The sequence below is a fragment of the Copadichromis virginalis genome, linkage group LG20 (assembly GCF_057382275.1).
Source record: "Copadichromis virginalis isolate Kocher_CV1m ecotype Utaka linkage group LG20, C_Virginalis_male_GT1.1, whole genome shotgun sequence".
Lineage (NCBI taxonomy): Eukaryota > Metazoa > Chordata > Actinopteri > Cichliformes > Cichlidae > Copadichromis > Copadichromis virginalis.
The window spans coordinates 28,066,442-28,082,973 of NC_140637.1; the positions used below are offsets into that span (position 1 = coordinate 28,066,442).

Below are 16,532 nucleotides of genomic sequence, written 5' to 3' on the forward strand. Positions count from 1 at the left end.
GGAGCCTCTTCCGGGACATTCTGTAAAGCTACACACAGCGCGAGCCCCACGTGACGAGCTGTGAGGCGATGCACGCGGACGACACGTTCTGTGATCACAGCTCAGTATTCATGTTAATACTGCCATAATAATAATAATAATAACAACAATAATAATAATAATCCAATTATACTTGTGAAACATGTCATCAGTGGGTTTTACACGTTAAGAAAATGCATAGAGCAACCATATCGTGAAACAATGTTTAATGTCAAAGAAGAACTTGGACTCAATTTATTTAACTTGAATATTTCCAACTTTCTACTCCTACTTTATTCTCTTTTACAAGGGAAAAGAAACAAATAAAAGGACACTTGAAAATACATTAATTACAACTTCTACCATTACTTCATAATGGCACGGATAATGTAGGCTACATAGTCCCCCATATATAAAATACTCGAAAGATCTTGGCGACTGCGACAAGAATCCGTATGCATACGAATAAATATGCATTCTCATTCCGTATGTATACGGGAGCAGGCGAAATAAGCTTCTTGTGCTATATCTATCAAATTATTTTACTTAATTATTTGACTCTATCTGTTAGCCCTACATCTGACTGGCGACCTGTCCATGGTGCACTGTGACTTGTTTGGTATTTAGTATGACCACCTTTATTGATTAACTCTCCTGAACTCTCTCAGGCAAGCTGTCTTGTAGTTTCTTTAAGTAGTCATTAGGAATAATTCTCTTGGCTTCTTGAAGGACATTCAAAGCTCATAAATAGATGTTTTGTTGTCTATCAAGATGACCCCCTAGTACTTCAGTAGTGTTGAGGTCTGAGCCCTTTGGAGGCCAATCAAAGGCTGATAATCTTCCATTATTTGTTGTTGAATCCAGGTTTGGGATCATTTTCCAGCTGAAACAATGAAGCCACTGCCAATCAGACTAGATGACAGATTTCTAACAATTTTGAGAAGATCCCCAACACCACTGGTTGAAATGCATCTGTAAGACATGTTTTTGATGAGGATTCAGTGGACAGTAGATGGAAGCACTGAAGGGCGAAATGCATATCTCAGGTCCAGTGTCAGTTCTTTGCTGGGATTTTTCCAGTTTCTTAAGGACATGACTTTTAGATACCATTCACCTTTTGTACAGACAGACTGTACACCATACTGAGATATGCCTTTTTTCTTTTCTTTTTTTTTTTTTTTTGCTAAAAATCTTCAGGAATCACATTGCTGGTTCAAAAAAATTTATGCCTGTCAAACTGTATTATCTTTGGTATTTTTTCATTGATTCAATTAAACAAATGGGAACAAGTTACGTGCTCTTGTGACAGGAATCTACTAACAAAATGCCTAAAGATACAATTTTGGTTAGCTGTCAAGTTGTTATGTGTAGACGCAATACCGGTTCATCCCGTGAGTTAGGCGTCTATTTTAGGCTTGAATGATTCAGCTCATTGTTAAGTGGCACAATAAACAAAAAAACATTCCTCTTAAAATATTCAGGTACAAGGACTAGACTGAAAATGAGTGAAAAACCAGACAAGATATGCAGAGAAAAACTTTGAAAGAACTATTGCTTAAAAGCACTTTAAAAATTAAGAAAAAATGTGGCTCCTTGGAAACAAAATATGAAGAAATAAAGACTATGCAAAAGTCTTGTAATTAGACTATTTATATGTAGATAAAAAAAATTGACACTACTGTTCGTTGCATGTCGCTATAAATATGCTTTCAAATCTTTTTCTAGGTCAATGGAAGATTACCTTTGTGTCTTAGAAAAGGATAATCAAGTATTTTGTGTACATTACTGCTTTGTGTGAGTATGTTTTTCTTTCTTTTTTAAAGAAGCATTTGTTCAGTTAATAAACAAAAGCGCGAGTCATAGGCAGTATACAAATTTTATTCAAATTTGAACAGTAATCAGTAGGATTTAACAAAGAGTTATTTATGAGAAAATTCCCATTGGATACAGTAGAAAAAGAGTATATATAGGAATATCACTGATTTTAAAATATCTGCATAGCCAGAAAGGAGACCCACAGAACCCCACAGGAAATGTCCTTGGCTTATTAGCAAGGCTGCATACTGACTATATGATCTTTTTCATGCACTTTATCCATATTTTTGCTCAAACATTCAATGAGACAGCAGGAAAAGGGAACGATGCAAACAACCCAACTACACCTGCAGGCCATTGCATTCTTTATCCGTGCAACACAGCAGATGTAACACAGATATCAAGCTCCTATTCATGGCAGCTGCATCATCCTTTTGCGTGGAGTTACTCAGCCTTAACCAGCAGTGCTTTGGGAAATCCCGGCTGGAGAGCCCACTCGAGGAACAACAGAAGGTGGCAGCACAACACTGTCAAACAGATTCATGAAAGCAATATGTCTGACAAGAATGACACACGATTACCTGCTAATTTCTCAGCCTGTATAGCAGCATCAAAATGATCTAAAGGTCATCACGATGTAAACATTGTGGTATTGATTGTATTATGGGAAGCATCGATGCTGGTAGATTATCAGTATGTGGCGAGAAACAACTGGCACGTTAATGTTCATCTGAGAAAGGTTTCACAGAAATACGTGCACAAGAAACATACCTGTGCTCAGAAGTGTTGCAACTATGATTAATCTTATACTTTAAGATGTTATGTAACCCAGAAAAGTACCAGAAAGCAAAATAAACAATTGGGTTATTCTTTAAAGTAATAAATTATAAAGATATATACAAATATTATCATTAAGAATATTTACAATTAGGTTTCAAGAAGCCAATTTTTTTTTGTTATACCTGCCACCGTGGTCCTGGGAAAGCATTGTAGTCTGCCTCCTATAGGCATCAGGGAGGCATAACCATACTGCTGCTCGTTTATCATATTCAATAAGAACACAATGACAATATCTCCAGTGTAACATTGTCCGAAAACTTGCACTCATTAGTGAAATACTACTGCTGGTTAAAAATCGTCTTCATATCCATGAAGTTGAGAACTGCGCGGGGACATTCACCTGATTTTAATGCGAATGCTTGAAAGTAAATCTACAGATTAAAATGCATGCTGGTGATCCAATTGTGATCCAAAAGTGTACACAGATGCAGGATCTCACAAACAGTGGATTATCCTTTAAGAAGAACAGAACAGCATAACCTCTGTTTAGATAACACAAGCTTCATTGTAAGAAAAGTCCGGAGTATTAAAATACACTTTTACACAGTAGAAGAGAGTAAAAAAGACATTTTTCATTGGCACAAAAATCCTCACAGAAGAATTCTTGTTTTCTCCATCCTGAGATGATCTTTAGTGATCAGTAGCCATTTATCTTTATAGATTAAGAAAAGTCACAATTAGCAAATAGAGACAGGGACGGCTTCTTTTCTTCTTTGCGTTGAGCTGTATGTTGGTCACAGCAATAACTCAATTAGTCCAGCTGGTGAAAGAGACTTTCACATCACAAAATCTCACAGCAATCCAGAAACAAGCCTCAATGTTGCACAGGGGAAGTGTGGTGCTAAAAACTGAAGTATTACCATAGAAAATTTCCAGTTAATCCAGGTATAATAGCAAATTCTTTTTAAAGAGATCGATAATATCTTAAAATTTGATGTTGGTACCACATAGATGCTTCTTGAGCAGAAAAATGGAAGACGGCGTCTGAGCGTGTGCGTTTCGAAGGGGATCCCAAAGAAAATGTGGCGAAAAGAGACATCCTGTTGTAACCAATAAACTTAACTCTCTGGACACCCACCCATGTTTGACTGATATGCTGTCTTGTAGGCCATGTTGTGTAATTGATGGTGATAATTATAAGATCAGTCAGGAGAAATAACATAGGAAGAACCCACGAGGAAGGCTTATTAGGACACCTTACAAACACATAAAAGGCAGACACACCTCTTTGCCTGTTTTGGGTTGTTGAAAAATAATACCATACCTTGAAAACAGTCTCTCAAACTGGAAATGTTGGAGAGACTTTGGAAAGACTGGATTTTGCTGATTGGTTTGATGTCACTCAGAATCAATGATTGTACCCAAATATGTGTCAGTTCTTTGCCCCACTGGACAAAAAACCCCCCAAAAAACACAACCGCCCCATACACAATTATCCATGCACTTTAAAGACGATGCACATGCTCAGTTATGCACATCCATACTGTGTGCACAGATATGTTGCCAGCTTGGTTACAGGTTCTCTCCTGGCTGGTACTGAGGCTCTGTGGAGGTAAAGTAATCCTCCAGGAAGCCCTGCAGGTACTCGAAAGTTGGCCTCTCCTCAGGTTCCTTCCTCCAGCAGCTCAGCATCAGCTCATGAAGGGATTCGGGGCACTCTGCTGGACACGGCATCCTATAACCACGCTCCACCTGGTCTAACACCTCCCGGTTCACCATACCTGGTAGAGAAAATAAAGCATTATGAAAGGTATGCAGCTGAAAAACTATATCCATAGTTGGAGTACTAAGTAAGACATCTTTATGCTATACACAGAATACAGAATTATTAGGTAAGTGTGTATTCTGATCTTTTTATTATTTTTATGCATATTTTACAATTATTTTCTTTCACTGAGTTATTAATAAAACTCCTAAGGGCTGACATTACAGCAGCACTTACTCTTAAGACACAAAATTTTTAACTTTTTCATATTTGTATGATGTCACAGAGCATTTAGAGAAGTCAACCAGCTCTTATTATGGCTGTCTTGCAAATCTTTCAGGTCACTCAGTCAGAAACCTTTCTGAGTGCATGCTAACTGATGCCCCCTAGTGGTTACACTTTTTATTTTTATTGTGAAGCAGCCAAACTCTACAGTCTTCCCATTTTTTATAAAAACACAAGACTATCAGAAACCCATTATTCTCTGGTGCCACGATATTCAAGAACTGGAACGCTGAAACACGACCACAAATCAATAAGATTGATATAATGAAGCATTAGGAGCGAGCCAAAAAATAATAATAATAAAAATAAATATAAACTAAGACTGACTCTTGATGGACGTGGTAGGTGGGCTAACTGATGCAGATGACCACTTTCAAGAATCTGGTTAGGGCTAGTACTATTAAGGATGAGCTGGTGGGAGTTTTCCATTCTGACTAGATAGTCAACAAAGGCCTCGGATATAACCCACATATGAATTCAATCACATCATAAACAAATGCAGGCTTTCTCCATTCTTTAACAGCATTTTGAAAGCTGTGGCTGGTCCTTCAGCAAACACTGACTATGAAGAGACCACGAAACTGACATACTTCATAAACAGAAGGACTCCTGAGAGTTACTAAAAACAGGATGACCTTTTTTTTAAAAAGGGGTTGTGAATATTTTTGAAAAGCCAAAAATGTTACAGTTACCAAATTTAGGAAATGCACAGTCTGTGTAGGTTATCCAGGTCAAATGACCAATAGTGGGTTAATGATCCTCAGAACAACCTCCAAAGGTTGACACCCCTACTGTGGGTTTATAATCTGGGATTATCTGCCCACCAGTGGTTTTAGATCTCAAATGACCTTTAGGATTGATTTTTTTATGTGTTATTTAGTCTCTCACAGGGAAAAAATAAACATACATTTCCTTTAAGCATTAAGTTTTGAGGTTCAAATTCCTTCAACCATAATAAAGCCTTAAACAAAATTATCTATACTTGCCTGGGTATGGGACTCGGCCTTTAGTAGCCAGTTCAGTCAGTAGGATCCCAAATGACCATACATCTGATTTAATGGTAAAGCGGCCATACAGCGCAGCCTCAGGGGCCGTCCACTTGATGGGAAACTTGGCACCTGCAAAAGAACAAGTTTATCAGGAGGCTGAAATTAGATCATTGTAAACAGGCTGAAACAAAAAACCAACTGGCAGAGCTTCCTGCTGTTCAACAGCTGTGACATCACAAAATCACTGATTCCTTACACAAAAGTGAAGAAACAAAATCCAACTAGATATGTGATGCCTTTGAAATACTCTATATTTGGCCTGGTGTTAGAAAAAGAGAGAAAGGCTACTGTGTCACATCGAGAAACAGCATGATAAAATAAATGCTGTCTTTTTTACCCTTATGCTTTTACCTTGCCTGGCAGTATATTCGTTATCCTCTATGAGGCGAGCCAAACCAAAGTCAGCCACTTTGCAAACCAGGTTATCTCCCACCAGGATGTTAGCAGCTCTTAGATCACGGTGCACATAGTTCATCCTCTCGACATAAGCCATCCCTGAAGCAATCTAAGAAAGGGGCAAATCTCTGTTTTATAACAGAAAAGTAACAAACAATTAAATAATAAAACGTGATATTATTTGCACTGACCTGTGAGGCCATGTCCACCAGCTGGGGAAGGCGAAGCATCTTACCCATGTCCCCTTTCAGAAAGTCCAGTAGGCTACCTGTTAGTGTGGATTAGAATAAGTTAATCACCACTGTGATTATAAAATTCCTGAAATTCATTTTAAATTTTGAAAAAAATGTATGCAGAAATGATGTTTATTTATAAATAAATTCATTGTCTAGAACTTTCTTTTTTCCCAGGCAGTAAACACATCATAGTTTAGCTCAATTTTTGGCTGTTTCTGCTTAATCACATCCCCTTTTTTAAGACGTGTCCATCTTTTAATTAGACTTAGAAATATGATTTCGATGAGTCATAATCAAATAATATTTTAAGTACAACACATGTTTATTTATATTTACAAATGAAAAAATGTACTCTGAAAAAATATTTAAATGTGGCCAAGTGAGGACCCCACGCTGACCTTGGCCCATGTACTCTGTGACGATGTAAATCGGCTCCTCAGACACCACAGCGTAAAGCTGAACCAGCTTTTCATGTCTCAGTTTCTTCATGACCTGAGCCTCCTGCAGGAAGGCCTCTGGGGACATGGTGCTGGGCTTCAGGGTCTTAATCGCCACCTGCGTTGTACCGTTCCATGTTCCTGATTAAAAACAAATGTTATTAGTATAACATTAGTATTGATTGTTAGAACTTAATTCAACTCCAGCTTTCCCCCATTAAAACTGAAGTCATTTAAGTGTTAAATAATTTTCTAATGCACCTCTGGACAGTCTTGTATATGGTTGCTTTTTTAAATGTTGCTCCATGACCATCCTTTTCTGACAACAAAACATTTCTGCTTAAAAGCTAATTACTGGTAGTTTCCAGTAATTAGTCAGAGCTCAAGCAAATGGAAGACTCCTGTTTTTTCACTATGAATTTGCCCCAAAGGGAAAGACAAATGATTGCTGATTTCTACTGTTATGCCTTAAGACATTTGTGGGAGGACAGTCAGTAGGTATGACCTGAGCATACCTGGGTGTGCCTGAAAACACAAGAGCTTTGTGGTCGCACCAGCACCAACCTCCATTACACTTAATTTGCCTCCCTGTCAGTTCATCCACGTTCCCAAAATGAAATTCTAACTGACAGGTCATTGTTTTCATACACTGGAGAAGATTCATTGCACACTGTAGTGGAAAAAATGCAAAGCGACAGAAACAAAGATCTACTGAACAATTTGAAAAAAGCAGCCACACTGAAAATGTTCCAGAAGTGACGTCGGCATATTTAAAGGGCATATTGGCCAAATTTCTAAAACGTTTGGCATTTTATTTTCCCTGGCATCAACAGTGATCATGCAATAATATTCTAATCAGAATCAGCTATCAGTTACAGCAGTAATAGTTATAGCTGTGCAATTTTTCAGTCATGCAGCGCTAAAATAATTTATGCACTTTGGTCTTACAATAGCTGTGACCAGAGAAAATAACTGAATATCCATTAAAGGAATAAAGCCTGACTCACCCATCCAGACTTCGCCGAAGCAGCCCTGTCCAAGCTTTATGTCAAGACGGAGAGACTCTCTCGGGATCTCCCAGGCGTCCTTTGCTAAGCCCTGAGTCTGAGGCTTCAGTACAGGACATATGTCTGTTAGGCTGTGACACAATCCATCAGCATGCTCTGGGGAGGGAAGATTGTGAAGCTGGTCAGTGGTAAAGCAAATAATGGGCAGGAAACACAGGAAAGGTTTAACTAAAAGAATAAGTGAATGAATATTAGAGCCGCTCTGCTCATTTGTGTAATTACTAAAGACTCTGTTGGGGAAGCTAAAAAGCATTTTGTCTGCACTGAACTCACTGCGGTAATGATTGACAAGCTGCTGTAGGGAGTTGAACTGGGTGCGTGACGTGATGTAGAAGCCTCCACTGTCCAGCTTCCTGATCTTGTAGTGCTTCACATTTAACCCTTTTGTGTTGTCATAATCCAATACAGACAAACAGTAGGCACCTGGGGGAAAATGATAACCAATTAACACAAAGTAGCAAAGACATTGATAGCATTGATTCATCGAATGATGTTAAATCTGTGTTCTTTCTTTTAAATCACCTGGTGGAAAGTAACAGAACATTTGCCATTCAGAATGAAGAGTAATTGGAGTCCATTTTTGTGGGCAGTGTGTTCATTGCAACACCAGAGGGCAGTGCTGGTCAACCAAAAAACAGTCTGAATCACAGATTTGGCCCAAGGCGATGCCTAGCCTTTCTCTTTATTTTTGAACTGGGCAATATGGCCTGTGGTTGTATAGCCTCAGCTCCACAATGACCTAATTCTGTCTCACTCACTCACCCAGTATTTCGCCTCTGCTCCAGCTCACCCACCTACTCCCCTTCTGCCTATCTCTCCCTACCTTCAATCTTTTCTCAGTCTCTCCAGATTCCATATATCTGCTCCATAACAGTAATCCTGTAATGTACCAGTGTGTACACACGACATATACACACAACTGACTGAGCCCGAAGAGACTATTTTACTGCTGCAGCAGCAGCATCAGAGTAGCTGCCTATCAGAACCATCTCTCTACACTGAGTCCCACAGGCATCACATCCAACCTTTTCCCATCTGCCTGATTTGTTTCTCTTCTGTACCCACGTTGCCACATGACTGACACGGCACAGCGGGGAGCACAGTGAGCAGCACGGAGGCTTGCCTTACTGTAGAAAGAATTTGCTTTCTTCTCCTCGGTGCCTTTTTAGTCTGATATGTCACAGAACAGAAAATTCATTTTGAAATCTGAACATTTTACAAGTTCATAGAAAGATACACGAAGAGGTGTAAAAATAACTGCACACTATGTTTCTGAGATTTTTAAAAAAAGTTCCCTGGTAGACTGGTTTTAAAAATAAAAATCTACATGCCCAGGCCCTAAAAGTTTTACATTTACAATTACTCTTTCTCATACTCTGTCATAAAGGAAAACTTGTGAGAAAGCCGAGGGCTGGTGTTTGAAGGATATCAGAAGTCACTGATTCAGGAGTAGTTTTGTTCAATAGGAATGAGTGTGCTTTGAAAAAACACTTTTTAAAATCAGAAAAACAATCACAGATCCTAAAAAAATGCAGGCAAGCTTTTAACTTTTTCCTTGTCTTAACAAAAAGTACATGTACACAGCTTGCATGCCTGAAACACCTCAACTAGTTATTGTATGACTAAAAACTGGAAACACTGCACTGCAAACTAACAGATGTTGATGGTGTTTCCACCTACAATAGAGCTCCAATCAGAAACTCTCCTACAGCACATTAAATATTAATATTGTATGATTCTGTGTTTTCAGTTCAGTACACTTTTATTCAAAATATATTAAAAAAACAAAACAATCCGACACTGATGTATATCTACATGCAAATCATATCCCTTTAAAACTGTGTTGTGGATGAGTTAGTGGGAAGATCAGCTAAATCAGTGGGATAACACATGATCTCTTGATTCTTGCTTGTGGTGAATTACCTTTTATAGCTTTCTTACAATTTCCAGAAGCAATAATGTTTTTGTTTGTTCAAAGTTTTTTTTAACAGATTAAGGGATCAGTTTGTACACAAACTACACTTTAGAAAATCTAAAAAGGATATCTAGGTGATGTTTAAATACGATTGAGTAAGGAAGTAAGGAAAGTAATGTTGTAGATGCTGGCACAGCTTTCATTTTTAGAGCTACTTTACGACCAAGACCAGATATATTTAACGAACAGTCTGATGATCAATGCCAAAATAGTAGTTACAGGGAGTTTCTGATTAGAGAACAAATTAACTAAGTCATTCAGATACTTCACCGTATTCCAGTTTCAATTGTGATTCAACTTACCCTTGGTGGTTTCACTCTCTCGCACCAGGAAAGTCCCTCTCCTGTTCTCTAAACTCAGCAGCAGCCTCTCAGAATCGCGGCGTGTGATTTTGCCAAAGTACCACCTGGTTGAGGTCAAGACACAACACATGGGACACAAGGGAGCAGATTGGTGAGGGGAAGGAGATATGAGTGGGAGAAAGAGAGGGAATGGGAAATCGAGGCTGAACTCGCTTATAGTCTCAGAAGGTTTCGGTTATTCCAGATGCAGTGCATACAAGTGCCTACAGTGCAACAGCTGCTTACCTGGACTCTAGAGCCAGTTTGAGATGACTGATGGAGAAAGAGGCAAAGGTGAGAAACGAAGTTGTTACAAAAAGTTAGTTTGTGAGTTTTATTGTAAGCAAGCAGGTTAGCATGAGAGGTTTAGCAGAGAAAGTGGTTTCTGAGCTACAGCGAGTTGAATGGATAGTTTAAGATTTCGGTGTAATGACTTTCATCCCAGCATCAAGCCCAAGATCAAGTCAGTGTTACATTACAAAGGCAAATACAGTCAAATAGTAACAAAGTTCACTTGCCAGCAAGCCCAATTTTTATGCTCTTTCTAGTCCTTTTGCTCAGTTGCTACTACTTTCGTAGCCTCATAGTGAGCTTTAAATGGGATCTGTGACACTCATTTCCAGCATTCTTGGACTTGACTATTTGGTGGTGCTTCTGCCCTCACAGCCAGAGCCGTGTGCCTGATATGACCATATAATAGACATCCACCTTTACACGGAGCACAGAGTATAAGAGACTGTCTGAAATCAAGTATTTAGAAGCCTAAGCATTTGGCTGAAGTATTATTTTCCACATACACTGACCTCATTACTTCAAACTAATAATATGTAGCAGTAGTCGCTTTGAAATGGTTAGGTTCATGTATTTCACTACTTTTAGTGAGAACCTGGCTAGCTGTTGTGAACTCGCTGTAGCTTTGGTGCTAATTTTACATAGCTATCAGCAAAAAAAATGAAATAAAATTACCTCCCAAAATGTAAAACTATTCCTTTAAGGTCAAATTTCTAATTCACAATAAAAGTAATAATACTGAAAGCTCCAAAGAACACAAAGTTTGAGGGTTAATCTTTCCATGCACTTGGTGAAAGACAGATAAGTGTCACATCGAGAGGGAGAGAGAGAGAGAAAAAAAATAAAGGGGTTTACTCTTCTGCTTGGATGGAGTCAGATGGAGCCACATAATTGCTGGGGATATAACCGCTCTCTCCGGTGGTCAGGGAGCGCGCCAGCCACCAGTCCCCTTCTCTGCACAGACGAAATGATAACACACAGCTTTACCAAGGCTCATCACAAGTCCAAAACACAAATGTGAATTTTCGGGCTGTTTATCAAGTGTCTCAGACCATAAATGAAAGGATAGAGTTTGTTTTGCAATTTTAGTAACTGCTGCAATAGCTGTAGTATTTCAGCTCTTGGCTCTTGGAGAAGCTTGATGAAAGTCAGCCCAGGTTCTTTTTCTGTTATGCAATTACTATGGTTGGGAATCGCTGTAACTAACAAAATGATAATATCATAATTTACTGCACACAACAGCAACATGATCTATGCGCCTACAATACATCCTGATATCTGTAAGTGAGGAAAAGATATCCCTGAAATGACAAAATGCAGCAATTATGTACACCACTGTGGTGTCAGTGTGGGTATGTATTATCATCCTTATTCAATTAATATTATTATATAATAACGTGTCGGTTCAGTTAATTAGTTCTCTGATTTGCTTTCCCCCGGCTAGTTTCCCCTCTGAGAGTTTCTTTTCCATCAGCACATGTTAGTTAACTTCTGTTCCCTTCACCCTCTTTCATTTGATATGATCCATAATTAGTTGCGGTAAATGAAGCAGTGATTCTGGTAAGTCAAACTGGCAAAGGGACTCCATCTAGACCCTTTGCACGCTTTAATAAAAATGCTGATGTTTACTGTCAGTGTACTCATGCCATATCACAACAGGGGATGATATTCTTGTGATTCCCATCCCTAGTAATTATAGAAACATATGGATATTGCAAAAGGCAGACTGATGGTGCATGAAGGCTACACTTTACGAGAGGTTGAGCTGTTGAAGCTTTGCAGCACTATATTCACAAGTCAAATTTTAAAGCAATATGTTTATTTGCTTTGATTATTTGCCTCCCATTGATAGTGCTGCAAGGCTTTCAACCAACTGCTACGGGGCGAGGGCAGAGGCATCAGTTTCACATATGCTTCATGTGATACAAAGAACACAGGCTCACAAATGGTTGATTTAAACACAGTCGTAGAGAAGCTTCACAAACCTGCAGTTCACCTTCCTCCTATCAAAATGTGATGGTTTGTGAAGGAGAAATGGGAAAGAGAGATGAAATGGTGAAAAAGAAGAGCGTTGGAGAAATACAGAGAGCATATTATGAGCAGTGGCAGAATAGCAAAGTACGCAGAACAAACAGACTTCAGCACAGCACATATGATAAAGCTTTGAACCTAAACTACTTGAACTACTGTGTATTGAATGAGGCACAGTAATGAGGCCAGGGAGAGAAAAAACTATGCATAGCTTTACTAATCCAGTGAACCTGACCAAACAGAAAACTAGGACAAGCCTATCTGACACTTACATTAACAAGTCTTAGAATTGGTTCGAGCATTCTTAGTATCCTTGACCCATTAATGGGCCAGATCTCTGGCTTAGCGGGTCAATGATAATCCACTATTGTTCCAAACTGCCTTCTTGGTCAGTAATTTGTCAGTAGGCAGGCAGCAATGGGGGTGCATGACTACACTATATGGTTCACTGCATAGCTATTGAGTCAAAGAGCAAGCCCGTACTTAAAAAAACAACAACAGTATAGGGAATAGGAAATGTTTCCCTTGACTGTAAAGACAGAAGTCTTCAGTAGACAAGTGACATCAATTTTGGAGAGCACAGTAACCAGACGGTGAGCAATAACTTATGCCAAAAGACGACAGAGAAGGAGTGTGAATGTTTTACTTACGTATTGTTTACTATCTGGAGCCGTTCGCCCTTCCTAAAAGACAGATCTGTGGCTGTTCGAGATTCATAATCGTATAATGCCACAAAGGTCGTCACCCCTCCTGTGAGACGATAAAGTGTGGGTTTTGATAAAGTGAAGCATACAGAGTGCACAGTTTAAATAGCCAGCACAACAAGGTGGTAACTGTAAAACTGAAAGCTCTCAGCGAAGGTTCTCACCTGCTCGTGCTATGCAGTTTGAAGAGGTGACACTGTTATTGTCCACTCCTCCAAAGAGCGTTAGCTCTGCAGTATTAGCCATTGACTGATTCCCACTGAGACCTGCATCCACAGTAGGGCTGCGGTTTGGTGTTAAGGACTGTTGAGTGGAGTTGAGGTGGTGGCCGCCAGCCCCTCCACCCGAGCTGAGGTTGCCATCGAGGCTGCGTGTTCGTTGGCCTACATCCTTGGACTTGCTCTTGGATCCCCCCATAGCCAAGGCCTGTTGTGCATTCAAAGACAGAGAAAACTCTGTGAGACAGCAGATTAAGAATAAACTTAATTCAAATTGAATTTCCAGGCACTGTAATAGAAAAATTACACTATAATTTGGCATCAAATAGACTTGCTTTCTTATGTGATCTTCTTAGAATACATTCTCTGGAAAAATTCCTCTGACTGCCACAAAGCCAGATGCAGAAACCAGAGACGGACCGGAGACTACTATTAAACCCACAGAGACACGGTGTCACACGGACCACAAGAAGCAAAACATCTCCACTGCCACTTGTTTTGCACATATTCAACTCTGTATATTTTATATATTTTATTATTATTATTATTATTTTATTTTATTTTTTTACTATTTAATTTGTAAAAATGTATACACACACACACACACACACACACACACACACACACACACACGTAGGAAAATATTTAGTATACACATCCAGAAATGCATACACTATTATATATTGTACATATATTTATTAGTTTCAGGTTGGCCATTCTTGTATTTTGCTCGTTTGTGTTGTTGTGTTTGCACATCTCTGTTGCTTGTGGGGCTCGCACACAAGAATTTCACTCGCATGTGCTGTGCCAGTGTGCCTGCACATGTGATGTGACAATAAAAAGTGATTTGATTTGATTTGATTTTGATCTCCAGCAGACGTTGGAGCAGCTGCCACTCTTCGGTTTCAACACAGACACGAGATCCACTTTACCCCACTCCCACCAGCAGCATGAACACAGACAGCAGTTATGTCACACATGCAAGCATGAACATGTGTCAGAAGCAGAATAATTCCAGAGAAAGGCTGAAGCATTTTGAGGTGGCATTCCCATTGCGTCAAAACTCACGTTCATGTCTTGTTGAGGGGGAATGAAAAAGTCCTTCATTTCAACAGCAGTGCTGAGTAAGTAAACGATCGACAGAAGATTGGTAAACATCAATTATGGTAATAATTTAGAGCCATTACGTGAGTGTGGCTAAAGTAATGCCCACATTCAGGAGTTTTAGCATTTAAATGTGAGGATTTACAGCATTTAGTCACTACTGAGCGGGCAAGTTTGAGCACTGACAGCTGTCATGAGTACTTTTCAGTACCTTTAACAAAAGAAAAATAAGATATTAAAATAATATAAACACCAAAAAACACAAATGATTTTCTTTTAACTGAAACAAGCTATAGAAGCATTATTACCCATAGTGTTTTGCATTGAATGTGTTAGTAAGTCCAATATACAGTTATCTCTCAGGCTGCTAAATGCTGCACTGTGCACTCTGGTTAATCAAAGCATGTTTGCTTTCAGCAGCGTCCTGCTGTTTTCAGAAACTAGACCTGTGGGCATGTCAGAGTTGTAAAAGCTGTTACCAGGAAAAACAAAAACAAATGTACAATAGAGCTGACTCAGATGATAATTTTCTGATTGACTGATTCTTTAATTTAAAACCCACCCAAACACAAAGTACACACAAATCATTTTTAGTTGCAAACCTATTTTGTACACCACAACAGTGTTTGTCCTAACCCAGTGTGGCCCTGTGAGGTGTTGGTCTGCATACACTAAATGCAATGACATATCACAACAGGAGACGATATCGCTATTTAGCAAGTCGGATAATCTGACCACTTGGCAAAGTAAAATGCCCAAGAAAACTGAACAATTATCAAAACAAACAAACAAATAAATAAGTAAATAAATAATACTGTTATTACAGTGCAGGTGATCGTCCTCTGGCCCTCAGACTGCGTTGGGGTCCATCGTGCTGCGCAAGCTAACTTGAACAACACAGAAATGGATAACTAAGTCTGAACAGCCAGTTACCAGTTATAACTGATACATTTAAAATGTGATGATTTTTGGTAAAATGATAAACTAGTGCATCTTACACATAGCAGATCACTCATCAGTGCTGATGGTGTTCAAGTTGTCAATAAATTACAAAACTGAGAAACTGCACTAAGAAGATGAGAACAGAGGAGGCCAGTTTTGGATTGCTGCTTAGTTTTTATTTCTGAAGCTCCCCCACCTGAGGAGGTTCATGAACTCTAACCACAGCTTAGTGCAGGGAAATCCTTACACTAAGCCCAGAATAATTTAAGGACTGCTATCATGGATAGACATAGCCACAGGCGATCTGCTAAGAAATGTTAATTTAGAAAAGACACTAAGGTGGGATGGCTTGGAAACACTTCTGATAAGCAGATAAGGGTAAAAGTGCATTTGGATAGTGTTGAGTTATTTGGCCTGCCTGACCTCTGTTATTTAGGTGGCTGTGAATCTGCTCAACTCAGCCAATACACAGCCCACTGTTGTTAACAAGCGAATGCAAAAACAAAGCCAGCTACAAAACGTTGGATAGCAGCCACTCAAAGCTATGAATGATGACATATGGTGGAAAATATCTTACTATAAAAGGACTGAGTTCACTATGCAAGATAAGGAAATGAAGTTGCAAAGCTGGTTCTTGTCTCTTATTTTGCCCCTCCGCCAGGAGAGGAGAAGCAGAGGTGACAAAAGGAGATGTGGAAGTTATTTCTGTGTTTGTAGTTTGTATACAGTTTAGAAGATGCCTGTGGCCATATGTGCAAGTGCACATATGAGCTCATCCAGGGTTGATTTAATACAAAAAAATATGTAAAGGCATTATAAGGAGAAAAAATTAAAGGGAGGTGAACATAACATGGGGTTGATTTTTTTTTTGGGGGGGGGGGGGGGGGGGTTATCATCGTGAAATGGGAGGAGGGAGGAGAAAGGGATGAGGGGCAGTGGGGCCGAAGAGTCGATAAGTCTACCCCCTGGGTATGTCTGCATTAAGGGGTGGAGGGGGGGTTGCATGGGTTGCAGGTTAACACAAAAACACAGACACAAGAGAGTAGACACAAAGATGCCGGGTGGCTCAGGGAGCTGC

General features: G+C 39.4%; 1 protein-coding gene across 4 annotated transcripts in view; it reads right to left on the bottom strand.

Moving 5' to 3' along the window:
* Positions 1 to 1,880: 1,880 nt before the first annotated feature.
* The window catches only part of src (SRC proto-oncogene, non-receptor tyrosine kinase), a 30,752-nt gene continuing 16,100 nt past the window's right edge, over positions 1,881 to 16,532 (bottom strand). Inside the window, exons 2-14 of one of the 4 annotated variants that reach the window (XM_085443064.1) lie at positions 13,355 to 13,616; positions 13,137 to 13,236; positions 12,441 to 12,458; positions 11,311 to 11,409; positions 10,411 to 10,437; positions 10,126 to 10,229; positions 8,122 to 8,271; positions 7,789 to 7,944; positions 6,743 to 6,922; positions 6,300 to 6,376; positions 6,064 to 6,217; positions 5,650 to 5,781; positions 1,881 to 4,394 (exon numbers count right to left, since the gene is read on the bottom strand). In XM_085443064.1, coding sequence (XP_085299190.1) covers positions 4,186 to 4,394; positions 5,650 to 5,781; positions 6,064 to 6,217; positions 6,300 to 6,376; positions 6,743 to 6,922; positions 7,789 to 7,944; positions 8,122 to 8,271; positions 10,126 to 10,229; positions 10,411 to 10,437; positions 11,311 to 11,409; positions 12,441 to 12,458; positions 13,137 to 13,236; positions 13,355 to 13,607 — 1,659 coding nt within the window. In that variant the 5' untranslated portion in view covers positions 13,608 to 13,616 and the 3' untranslated portion in view covers positions 1,881 to 4,185. The remainder of the gene's footprint in view (positions 4,395 to 5,649; positions 5,782 to 6,063; positions 6,218 to 6,299; positions 6,377 to 6,742; positions 6,923 to 7,788; positions 7,945 to 8,121; positions 8,272 to 10,125; positions 10,230 to 10,410; positions 10,438 to 11,310; positions 11,410 to 12,440; positions 12,459 to 13,136; positions 13,237 to 13,354; positions 13,617 to 16,532) is intronic. The other 3 variants (XM_085443065.1, XM_085443066.1, XM_085443067.1) reach the window with 3 other exon arrangements.